This window comes from Atta colombica, unplaced genomic scaffold, assembly GCF_001594045.1.
Source record: "Atta colombica isolate Treedump-2 unplaced genomic scaffold, Acol1.0 scaffold145, whole genome shotgun sequence".
Lineage (NCBI taxonomy): Eukaryota > Metazoa > Arthropoda > Insecta > Hymenoptera > Formicidae > Atta > Atta colombica.
The window spans coordinates 405,785-419,706 of record NW_017259234.1 but is presented as its reverse complement, the minus strand read 5'-3'; the positions used below and the strand labels follow the sequence as shown (position 1 = coordinate 419,706).

Genomic DNA, 13,922 nt, shown 5'->3' with positions numbered 1-13,922 from the left:
AGTAGATGAATTAAAATTCATGGACGTATAGAAGTACTAAAAAAACATTACAATCGATGGAGTATATATTCAGTATTAGGTTAACTATATTATTTCTTTCTATCTTACAAAGAATTTTCTTTCTTTAGTTATAAACAAAATGTCATGACTAAAATGTAACTACATACAAAATTGTAAAGAAACCTAAATAACCTAAGTAACACAGCTAGTTTATTAAAAAAAGCAATTATGTACGTTTTTTTAGCGTTTTGTTAACGCTTTATAAGCGTGTATGCTATTTATATAAATATAGAGCAAAATTGTAAAATATAAATATAGAACTGCAATAATATGAACTATGGGAGTTAGTATTTCTTGATAGTTATAAAAAGTAATTTCTTATCTACCAAATACTGTATCACGACCACAACGTTCTAAATTTGGCTTTACAATTACAGAATGAACAAACTGAGCAATAAACTGATGCAACCGAGTCAGACGGACAGCCTACATGATTTATTAGTGCTATCTGTTAAATTCATCGTACAATTACTCACAAACAGCGTGTAGATCATGTAGGGTCTAATTATCTTATTTATAAAATTATAATATATTGAATATTTATTCTCTTTCTCAAGGCATTCTAAAGTTACGTTTTAAAAAAATTGTAGCAATTAACTTGACTCAAAACAATAAAAAACAATAAGAATTGACAAACTTCTTTAATTTTTATGTATTCTTATGTACAACAATTTTCGCAATTTTCATGAATTTAAATTTATATTTGGACTTAGCATTTTTTTTTAATTTTCAATATTATTCAAAAAATTCTGTTGAAAAATTATAATTCAAATCGATTTTGATTAAGATAAAAAGTTTTATTATCAATTTTCATAATTAAAACATAAAATTAAGCTATCATTTTTAATACTTTTATTTTTGATACATTTAATCACTAGAATTCTTTTTCTATAGTACAAGAAATGTATTAGCCAGAAACTTTAGTACAAGAAATATATCAGAAATTTTATAATATTCTAAGAAAAAGCTATAATTTTATTAGTTATATTAAAACTTGGAAAACAGAGCATAATTAATTTCATAGAAACAAGATGCTCAGATGAAAAATCGCACGTAACTTTTTCTAATAATTCATAAGAATTTATAATGTATATTATTACTTTCTTTTTGTTGTATACCACGTTTATTTAGAAAATGTAACATCATTATTAATTAATTAATTAATTGTGTAGACACTAATATTAATAGGCTTTCAGTGTTGTTCCATTTAACGTATAGCTTGTATATAGCTTTAGAGCCACCGCTATTCCCTATATGCTCACCCAAAAGCATCCAATAAAGGTGAGCTTCATGACTGATCGTTAATTTAATAAATGATGGGAACACGCCGTTAAACTCGCAAGCACATTGTGGAGGATAAAGTATCAGGAAAGACCTACAATCGACAGACAACACTGTCTGTCGCCGCGTCGACGTTTACGATAATGAGCGTCCGATGCTTGCGTGGTATCGATAATGTGCCATTGCTGACGTATACATCAATTTATGCAAGTTTCTCATATATAGTTATAATTACATGTACATCAATTATTTGAGATGCTGGTCTGCAGATCGTAATTTTGGCAAAATTCCTCGCCGCGATTTTTGCAGACATTTTTGCAGACTAAAACATTTCGCGTTGTACATGTCTATGTATAATAATCGTTCAGACTAAAGAAGAGAAGAACGATGAATCAACGAATATTATGCTGTTTATTCGTACGTATTATACCTACATAGTCGAAGACTTCAATCGGACTTTCTTCACGATTATATTACGCTGCTTCCCCGAACGTGTTTTTAATCCAAAGTTTTGTATCGGTTTCGAGATACAGGAAAAGAGATAAAGAAAAAGAAAAGGAAAGGGAAAGAAGAGAGAGATGACGGGGGTGCATTTATGTGATCGTTCGATAAAGGGCGTTCGTTCGTCGAACCTCTCTCCTCGCTACCAATATAACCGATTTTAGTGCCTCGTGAAACCAAGATCCTTTTCATTAAAGCTTTTACTGCTGACTAAATACGGCGAACTGCGGCGAAGGGCCGGGTAAAGCGGGACAGAATATACGAATGAGGATGGGTGGGAGGAAGTTCTAATCCCCCGAATGTTAACTTGGATTACGTGCAAACCGACCGACCGTCTCCCTTTACCACGACCGGCTAATAAAGACTGGAGTAGTGTGCATAGTAACCTATTCAATTGAAAGTACAGATACACCGGGTGATCGAGCAAACGTCCGCAAGCACGACGAGACAAGATTCAATCGATATTGGATATTTCTATATCGGATTGAAAATTGAATAACTGAAATACGGTAGGTCAAAGTATTCTCAAAAATTGACGGTAAAATGTCCGTCAGCAGAGAATTCATGCGATTGACGAATGAAAAGAAGTCGATCGCATAAACATAAAATCTTAAAAATGCAATTTTACATAAACTTGTAATATTAAAAAAAAATATAAAAACAGATATGTTTTGTGAAATTGTAGCCTAGCTGTTAGAAATAAAAATTCGAGCACATTTTACGTATTATATATAAATTATTCTTTGTAATTACTTATTTACTTATTTCTCTGTCATTTTTGCCTTTTCTCATATTTGCAAACTTGAGAAAAAAAAAAAAACTTTACAATCTTTCATGCTTGAACACGTAGCGATCCTATTATGTTACGCAATGGAACGAATAAAATCCTATGCATCTTGATAGTCAGTTTTATTCATTTATTAAGTTCGTTACTTAGTTGTATTCGAGAATGCACGTGGTGTGTCGGTGTACGCATCAACTGTACGCCAAGTTACTTTATTTCGTATCATTGGCTCGCTGTTTAAAGAAGCATCGTTTGTGCGTCAGTGTGTGCTTTAAAAGACGAGGTCGTCGGTGCAGAACGTCGAGGAGAGCTACGCTATACGCGTCCAGACGGCGACGTCGTCGACGGCGCCAAGCGCCGTGCTAACTAGCACCCCTAACACACATATATACACATGCCCACACCCTTTATTAAACGTCGCCATCCCCGTCGGCACCCCCACGCGTCTTCCTTCATAAAATTGAACACGACGTGTACACCTATACGCACCGACGACATACATACGGTAGGGAAAGAAAACGGACGGGTTCGGCAAAAATCAGAGCGGGAAAACGAAGAGACTCGAGCGACGGTCATTAAGCTCGAAGCTTTTTATTCTGATAGAACGACCTGTCGATTTGCGCGAATTTAAATGTACTATTCACACGCGTCGCTTTTTTATTGAAATAATTCAGTTTTTTGAGAAGAAAGATTTTTTAAACACGCCGATTTACGTTTTATTAATTATGTTTCTTCAATATAAATATATCTAAGTATTTAATAAAAAAAAGTAAGTATTAATTGCATATAGATTTTAATTTAAAAATGTTAAAGTATCAGACTATACCAAATTTTTCTTTCCTTTACATAATATACATTTAAACTTATTGACATATATAAAGCAACATTTCGTAAAGATCTAATACAATTTTTTAATTTTTATATATATTTTCTATATGTATATGTCTGTATATTTTATATACAGTATTTTATATTAGTTTTTATTTACGTTTTTTTTACAAAAAGGGTCAATATTCAGGAAAAAAACTTATTAATTAGTAATTTTTTCAATATTTTCTTGACCTTATATTTATCTCTCTTTCATCCAAAATAATTTTTTATAGTATTTTTTATCGTGCTCTTTTTACATTAAATTTCAATGATAAATATTCCTTTATCATTGCATGTCAATTAAATTTAGAAGCTAAAAGATCATCAATCAATATATCAGAATATCTTTTTTATTTTAACTAAAAATTATGGTCATCTGTAGAAATAATGACAATCTACATTTAGTCGCTTTTATTCCATTACTTGTAACCAGAATCAAGCACTTGTGACCCATCTCGAATGACTAACGATCTGATGAGATGGAGAATGATTGATATCGGACATACGTACATATATATACACTCTTGACTATTAATTAACTTTACTAATACGATGACGGAACAGTACACAAGTTTCTCGTGTAATTTACTAATGAAATGCTGATAGCATTATAATTCAAATATACTGTATTAATATGTATTAATAATAATAACATCAAATAAGAAATATAGAAATTATACATTTTGCGAATTATCTTCGTGTTCAAATCTAGAATGCCAATGTTTCGTGAACATTCACTTCATCAGGACGAAGAATAGCCTGATAATATATTACACGAAATTAAATTACATAATTTCTGTACAGAAAATGCCCGTGAAAACTTCAAGAGAGTTAAGTAAGAAATATAAAAATGATGAAAGATAATATTGATCCTAAAATTTGGATCGACCAACTAATTACAAAGCTACGTAGCTTCAAAATCAAGCGATTCTGGTGAATTAAACTTCGAGGAAACTTGTAATAAATCAAAACCTTATCCACCCATTACCACCCATTAGGTAAGATTAACCCGACGAATGCAATAGCTCTTAAATAGATCGTATTACATTATTTGACTATTGATAATACGTGCCGAAGGAAATTACTAGGGATACACCGGATCATAAAATTATCGACTACCGGGTAGAATGTAACATCGGATATCCGCTATCTGATCGGATATCCGACCGGATTCCGAGAAAATGTCTTATAAAAAAAAGCCTATAGGGAAAAAGATTGTGATTTTGCGACAATGTATATATAAGATATTATAGCATCATGAATATGCATACTTATTTCTAGAACATATGTATAAGAAAAAATCAACAATTTAATGATACCAAATTTCAACCGGATATCTCCCCAGATAATAGTGATCCGATCGGATAGTAAAAAAGTGCCGGATAATACTAGATACCGGATACTTTCCGATGCATCCCTAGAAATTACATAAATAACGACAATGAAATATGTTAAAATAGTACATACGTGCTTTCATATTGTCGTGCGTATTCATCGAGTAATTATATTGCAAAGAACCATTACAATTAACGAATAACTGACTACAAATTTTGATAATTTATGGATAAATATCAAAGGGAAAAATATCAATAATTATGGATGAATATTAGAGATATAAGATGTCTTAAAGATATTACATCTTTAATAAACCTAGTATTTCAGATAGCACAGGACATTCAAAAATAATTCAGTCGTATGTCATCAATTTTGAGTTTATTTTCAGATGCAAAAAGAATTCTTTTCAAAACTTTTTAGAAAAAGAATTCTTTTTTGCATCTAAAAGTAAACTTAGAATTAATGATATGTGATGGAATTCTTTTTGAATTCTTTTCGAACTCTCTATTTGTGATCGCAGCGTGCTTAAAACCGATAATTTTTTAAGGCTCATTATGACCTCTGAAGATGAAGATTGCGCGGACTAAATATCGATCCTCTACGGGTTTGTTAAACACCTTTACCCTCGACTTTCTAAATTTAGTCGACTCGCGATCATTCGATGCCATTCTTTTTACTTACCCCCGAGCGAGTCCACCGCCAGTCTAATCGTGTTAATTTTGTAGCCGCTGGTTCCTTTGAAACTGTGTGGATGGGGTTCGCCGCACTGTTTCCTTTGATTCCCGTACCACACCAGTGATTAACCTGAGGGAAAAAGGTGTGTAAATAAACTTTTACTCTATGCAGTTTTATTTATTTGTCACGGCTGTGTCAAATAGCAAATTCAGGAGGTGAATTCTTTGATGCGGGGACAAAATTGATTTCTCTTTTTTTCTAAAAGTCTAAGAAAAGAGCGCTGCAGTTAATTATGTTCAGTAATTATCTCAAAGTAAACTTTCTAATAAACCTTAACACACGGTTTCTTATTATATTTATTTATGCTTGTCATAACAATAACCATAAAAAAGGGTACAAAATCAACATAATTTTTGATGAAATTTATATTGAAAAAATATAGAATAATTTTTATTCTTGGACAATTTGACAAAAAATAATACTTTAATAAAGTACTGTGTTATTATAATTATTATACGCAAAAACAATTTTGCTAAAGTAGCTAAAAATGTAGCTAAATTTGGAAGTAATTTTGTTAAGCCATACGGAACAACATAAAGTTCAAAAGTCGAGACATCAGATGTCTCCGGCCGGGTTGCATCAACGTTACTTTGACTTTAAGCAAGACTCAAAACTCTCTCTATCTCGTTTTAAAGCGAAAGAGAAAAGACAGAAAGTTTTAAGGCTTGCTTAAAGTAGCATTAGTGCAATTGGACTTTAAAGACGTTTAAAAGATATTTTCAGACAGATTTAAAAAGATTATTCTAAAAACGTTCATCTTATGTTCAGATTTTAGATTCTATTTAGAGAAAATACATACACATGTGCAAAAAAATGGACTTAACTTACGATCTGACACAGATAGACTACATCATGCTTATCCATGTTAAATAATTTGACATAATTTATATTTCAAGACTGAGGGATAATAAATTTACTTCATAATTTTATCCACAATATTAATGCGACGTTAAAAATTTTGATTTGTTTAGATTTTCTTTTTGACTCACCAATTTATTTATTTATTTGTAACTATTCTTTCGTTAATTAATTCTTGTATTAAATTATATTTGTAATTTTTACAGTTACTAATTGAGTTAGTAACTCAATGAGTGATTATAAATTATATATATATATATGGTAATTTTACGCATAATATTAATGCGATGCGTTAAATTTTGACTGATATTGATTATTCTACATTTTCTTTTTGTCGCTTTAACTCTATTAAATTATATTTTAAACTATTACAATAATTTTCTGTTCTTCTATTTATTATATCTATGACATTATATATGTTAAATATTACATACGTTGTATATGTTAAAATCAGCAATTTAATATGAATATACTATCTTTATATTTTATATTTATTATGACTTATATTTTCTATTTCGATCCGACTTTTGTCAATTTAAACGGTTCGTTGGCCATATTTGTCACTCCGGATGGCTTAGGCGGAATTAAAACGGAATTTAAACAAATCTACATAAAATGTATCATAAAATGTGATTAGTTATGAATATTAATATATCATCTAAAGTTTCATGATGAGATTTGGCGATCGTGTTGGGTTACTCGTTACTTTATTAAATACTTGGTTGAATATAAATACCTCAAGTATATGAATTTAAACAGATTATACTGCAGTTTTGGCAACCTGCGAGTGATTCTATCTTGATCGTTCGCGAAATCTAGTATGGATTAAAAAGATTGCTGATGAAGATTCCAAAGAGAATCGAAACATTCAAGATTTTGCAAGATTTCAAAGAAGATAACAACGCTTCTTAATAAATTTATTTATAAATATTTTATTGTGCACTTCCGTTCGCGCTGATTCTCATGAATTCTCATTAGCTCAGATGTAATTTGTTTTTTGTTATTTTAGATTTTATGTTGTCTGGGATCAAAATATTAAATCATGGTTGTGCTCTAAAATTTACTGCCAGTATTGAAAATCTATAATGCATATAAACTATACATATAAATTATACTCTGTCAAAAATGAAAAATAATATGTAATAGGGAAGTTTGTGGTCATGAGGATTGAAAAGTATATTATAATGATTGATTTAACTGAAAACTATATTATAGTATAGTAATATTTCAAACCCTTACCATACAAAATCGGGTCACTATAGTGATCGAGCGATTCCTGTTCGTGCAAGTTTCTTTGAATCTTTCAATAATTGTAAATTATACTACATTTTATTATTTTTCAAAATGAAGTTTCAATATTTATTCTATAAAGTTGAAAGTAGCCAAGTAACAAGCTATCGTTATTTTGACGTCAATAGTTAGTCATTTTTAAATTATTGTGACCTATTTAAGATATAATAATGACGTCTTTTTAATCAATTAATGATGTTGACTAAATGGCCAATTGTCGACGTACTAATAACATTAATAGTGATCAATTAATAACGTCATACAATTTATTCCGTTAATAACACGAAAATAATAATGTATTTTTTATGTCAGTTTATGACATTGTGTGATTGATAAAAAATATAAGAATTCACGTCATTTTTACGATGTTTAGATGTCAATTTATTATAGTCTTAAAATGAGGTGGAAATTACAAAATCGAATTTACTAAAATATTTATAACTTCAACACCTAGCAAAATTCATTTTTGTAATTTTCACTTCGTCTTAGGAACCATATAGATTCGTCAAAAGAACTAATTAATGAAGCCAAATAAATGACTCCTTGCTACCGTCAATAACACAAAAAAATGATTTTTGACATTATGTACCTGTGACAAATCCACGTCATTTTTACAATATTTAGACGTCATTTTAAATGTCACATTCGTCATAATGACTAATTAATGACGTTAAATAGACGACACTTTGCTGTCTAGAATATTAGTGAAGAATTTTTAGAGATTTTTTTGAACCGTTCTAAGGCGTATTCAAATTCTTACCCAGGTGTTGCCCAAGTATCATGTCATCCTTGTCTAATGTACTATAAACAATAAGAATGGAGTGATATTATGAGTGACACTCGAGTAGGTATCTGAATAGGTGAAAAAAACCGACAAATTCTAGTGATTCATATTTGGACAGATGAGTTATTGTATCCAAATTGTATCTTATATTGTAAGAGTTTAAATATAATAAATTGTTTAAATATAATAAAATCTAATAAATGCATGTATGACGAAGCTATACGAAATACAAGACAATTAAATATTTATTAATATCAGTTTTATTTAATCAATTAAATATTTATTGATATCAGTTGCATTAGAAGAAGAAAATAGCATTGTCTTCGTTTACATTAATAATTATGTATAACACTTGTCTTATTTTTTTACTTTTAAATATTATCCTCATAGCTTAAACGTCACAGTTACGTCATCCAATAATTATGATTACGCATGGTGACGTGCGAATATCCACTTCCTCATAAATGTGATGTCACAGCAATGTCATGTAAATTTATTAGGTGACCAACGAAATATCAGTAATTCGCTCACTTATAATTTTCACCTCATTTCAAGATACAGAATCGATCCCCTGATGTGCACTCAGTGTACTTTAAAGCCATATATAAATCGATATAAAGATGTATGTTTAATAAAAATATAGAAACGAATTAAACCACGAAATTCTTAACTTTATTGTGCTATTTAATAAAATATACATTGAGTACTTTAATTAAGATCTCTCATTTTTACAGTCAGACTAGGTTAATATACAACAGCTTTAATGTGCACTGAGTGTGCACCAGTTCCCGCAGTGAAAAACGTAATAAGATTACATTCCATTTAATGCTCGCAACGCTCGCGAGTATCCTTGTCCTTGTTTAATATTTGATACACAAGGATGAAATGATTTCACGAACGATGTGAGCGTTAAGTGGAACGCAGCCTAATCATGTTCATCAACATTTCGTAGTTCTAAAATCTTATTAACATTGAATTTTTTCACATCGATGGCTTTGCGTTTTGGCTCTAGAGCTCAAATTAAGACATGATCTGATTCATGCTGATAACGCTCGTTTGTCTTCGTCGTCTTTAACATTTGACAAACAAGGATGAAATGATTTTTAAGCGTATGAGCGTGAATTGAATCACGGCTTAGACAGGCCTGATCTACAGTGACATCATATTTTTTTTGGATCGATTATTGTGATGTAAATGTAACGTTTAACTATGAGGGGAATTAAAATTCGCATTTGTCTTAATTAACCTGTTACGTATGGCGGATTTAGGCAATCAATCAAAAGTCGCGACCGCATTATATTAACTCTTATTATAGGAACACTCATTTTTTTTCTACGCCATTCACTTTTTTCCGAAAAACACGAAAGAGACACGGAGCGATCTCACTTCAAGCTTCAAATGGCGCGAAATCGACATGGCCGCCGTATCGCGAGCACTCACTGCAAGGTTTAAGGTGTCTTTTCATGCTGACGTTCGACGCTTACTTTTAGTATCCAAGTCACACGATAAAAATTGGAAAACATCAAGCGTTAATTTTGATCACGAGACTTATATTGATGTTAAAAATGAGCGTCGAATACCACCAGGTGGAAATAAGGCATCTTTAACTTATGTCTAATTCAGACTGGACATAGCAAGCGACAAGCAGTAACTAATCAGCGAGACGTTACGTTTACAGTAACATAAAAAATATCATTGGTTGATTTCTGCTTCACTGATTGATGCTTGCTGCGTCCACTCTGAACTAAGCATAATGTACGAATCACACACAATTCCGGTCGAACCGAAAACATCAATAATAATTTGGTAAAAATTAAAAAGCGAATAGACTGAAACCAATATTACATACGTCCATCCGATTTTTAGCATCGTGGACATTGGACTTAAAATCTTGTCGTCTGCTACGTGATGCACCATAATCCTTTCCAAAAATGACACAAGTGTTGAACGGATTACTGCGCAACAGACATATTTATCTTTTATCTAAAAACAACAAAAGATTTGCCGGTCACAGCAAATGGCAGAATATAAAACATATAAAAGAAGAAAATGATAACAAACGGATGGTATTGTTCAATCATCTGAAAATACAAATGACGATTGCAATACAAGGTAATGTAGTGTTTATTATGAGTTATATCATTTATTTAAATAAAATCCCATGTATGTGTACGAAACATATCAAACAGATTTTATTTGCGTGATTAATAACTTCATTTGAATATATTTTTGTAACGTACTGTGTATTTGCTATAAAGTGCATTTAATTTTATTGCAATATTGAATAGTAAGACAGGTTAACACAACAAATTTTTTTAATCTGGAGATTAAACTATTTTATGTATTTTTGTGTATTTTGACGCTGTAAAACTGAATCCAATGTGAAAGATCGCTTCAATTTTTTTTTGTTACAATTTTTTCCTATCGATGGAATATAGTTTGATTTTTCAGCATATTTAATCTGTCAACTTGCATGTTAACTTTATAAGCTTGTTTATTATCATTGAATTTATTTATTTCTCTCATTTACCTCAGATGTATTGAAAACTAGATCATAATTGACTGTTAAAATATAGAAAAATCAAGCTATTTTTTAATGATAAAAAAAATTGTAATTTGAATATCGAATTCAGTTTCAGAGCATCAAAATACATATCTCTGCATACATGGTCAAATCTCTGAATTAAATTTTGTTTTGCTTATGTAATTTTAATTGCATTATGCAACTGTGAAAAAAAACAATTTCTTTTAGAGGGAGGAGGCATTACAAATCCAAGTAATAATTTAAAATTATCACAAGTCATTGAACGAGCTAAAAAAGCAAACATGCCTGTGGCATCAATAAAATCTTTCCTTGACAGAATGGAGGCACGGAAAAAGAACAAGACTCAAACAAATGTAATAGAAGTTCGTGGGCCAAATGGTTATATCATGCTCGTATGTTATATAACGAATAATCCCAAATTTTTCCTAACTGAGCTTAATTCAAAACTTAAAAAAACCAAGTATGAACAATATGTATATTTCTAATATGTATATCTATAAATATCTATAAGTATTTGAAATATGTTATACAAAATATTAAGCCTGTTTTTTCTCACTAAGCTCCTTGCACCATCCATTTTTTGTTTTTGCTTCAATATAAGAAAAGAAGAAAAATGGACTATGCAAAAAGTTTAGCTGAAAAGAAGAGGTCTAATATCTTAGGATATTTGAAAACAAAATTTTATTTTACAAGATAAGTCAGTTAAAATGTTACAAATTTATATCTCGGAAACAAAGCATTTTAGAGAAAAATATTTCATACAAAAGCTGTATGATTTGGAGAGGGACATAAGATAGTGTCATTTGATCTTGCAAAGTTTGAAGATCGTAAAAAGACAATCGTCAACTTCTTAAATGGAAACTCTATATATTTCATTGCATATTCTAATAGCTTATCTCGAGAGCTTCCTAAAACACTATAAAATATTTTTTCGTTGAATATTTTTGGAGTTATAAAGCTTGAAAGTTACAGGTATTAGCATTACTATCGAGATACTATTAAAGACCCTCGGCGCTTATGGAAATTCGCGTGCCTGTTAACATTTAAGTGATTAAGAGTAATAAATTAGTAATACGGTACTAATTTCATAATTTATTAGTTTTGTAAACATGTACATATGTTGTATATGTAAAATTTAATAATACTCGATTTTTAAATTGTGATTTTTAATGATATCATCCGAGTTTGATTATCAATAGAGATGATAACTTCTGAGGAAAAATTGTAATTTTTAAGATATATATAAGATATTAATCATTAAAAGTATGTATACTTATTTATACAGCATTTATATAATAAAAAAATCATGAATTTAATAATGTATCATTGAAATATTTATTATATGTTAATAATCATAAATTTTTATTAATTCGGCATCGTTCTTCAATTATCGCTGGGCCTCTTTGATAGTCACAAAAATTTGTCCCGAGGATCTTTAATAGTATCTCGTCGGTGGCACTACCTAAGGTGTCAACGAGTAAAATCTCTTAAATTGTTCAGAACTTAGATAATATTTGTCAAAATTAAAGAGATTGTACTTCTTATTTTCATTTTTACGTAAAATAAATTTGTAGTGCAAAAATGAAAATAAAAAGAACCTCCAATGACCTTGATCTTGATAAGTGTTATTTAGATCATGATCTTGAATATTCAAGAGATTTTAGCCGTCGGTCGGACATCTTAAGTAATGCTAATTCTAGCTGCACTGTAATGCCTTTCATGCCTTATAACTTTAAAAGTACTTAATAAAAAAATATTTTATTATAGTATTTTGGAAAGTAAGTCTCTCGAAGTAAGTTTAAGATTTTTTATAAGAATATGCAATGAAATACTATATATGAGGTTCTATTTAAGAAATTGATGACGTGATCTTCAAACAACTTCCCAACTTCACTATCAAACTAGTTACAGTTATTCATACTAGTTATGTTATGTCTCTTATACACCTTTTGTATGAAACATTTCTCTCTAAAGTGCGTTGTTTCCGATATAAATCAATAACATTTTAATTGACTCATCCTGTATAATAATCTGTATTCAACATATAATTCTTTTATATACAATTATAAGAGCCATGAATTAAATATTTCAAAATGTATGTTTCTCATTTAATATTTATTTTTTTAATTTTATATATGTAGAGGAAAAACCACAAATACTTCTGCCAAAAATATGTTTATTCATACAAGCAATATCATAGTTAAAAAGAAAGGAAATTTGGAACAAGCTATGGAGGATGCTATTAACATTGGTGCGGAAGATGTAGAGGAATTCATGGAAAATGATATGGAATATTTTCAGGTATCCAATAAACATTTACTTTCTAAAGAATTATAAATAAAATCTTTTACTATAACTATGTGGCGAAGAACATACATATTTGTATACGCATATCGAAAAAAATTATAATTTATATGTTTATTATCAAAATTGCAATTTATTTACTAATGTTTCTTTGTTACAGTTTAAATGCGATCCGAAGCTCTTAAACAAAATAAAATGTCTTTTAAAAGATCGTGAATACTATGTACTTTTAGCAGAAGAAGATTATGTACCACAAACTACAATAGAATTAAATGAATCAGATTTGGAAGCTGTTTCTCAAATCCGCGAAAGAGTTTTGAGCTTAGAAGATGTCAATAAGATATATGATAATTTAGCATAATTTAGGATACTTTAGCATAAAGAATTATGTAAATAATAAAAAAAGATATCAATCACTTATACATTTGATATAATTATAATCAAAGAACTGTTTAAAATAATTTAGAAAATATAAATTTTGTATATTATATTTTTTTTTAAATTTGAACAATATAAAGTATATTTCACGCTATTTCGATATAAAATTTTTTGTCTAAAAAATCACTATTGAAATC

At 29.7% G+C, this 13,922-nt stretch overlaps 1 protein-coding gene across 1 annotated transcript; it reads left to right on the top strand.

Annotated features, from left to right (window-relative positions):
- Window positions 1–10,062: 10,062 nt before the first annotated feature.
- On the top strand, window positions 10,063–13,764 carry LOC108685049 (translational activator of cytochrome c oxidase 1). The gene is made up of 5 exons (XM_018189667.1): window positions 10,063–10,304; window positions 10,365–10,610; window positions 11,251–11,503; window positions 13,185–13,344; window positions 13,508–13,764. Exons 2-5 carry the CDS (start codon window positions 10,430–10,432, stop codon window positions 13,706–13,708), a joined length of 795 nt encoding a protein of 264 aa, XP_018045156.1. The 5' UTR covers window positions 10,063–10,304; window positions 10,365–10,429; the 3' UTR covers window positions 13,709–13,764.
- The last annotated feature ends 158 nt before the right edge of the window (window positions 13,765–13,922 follow it).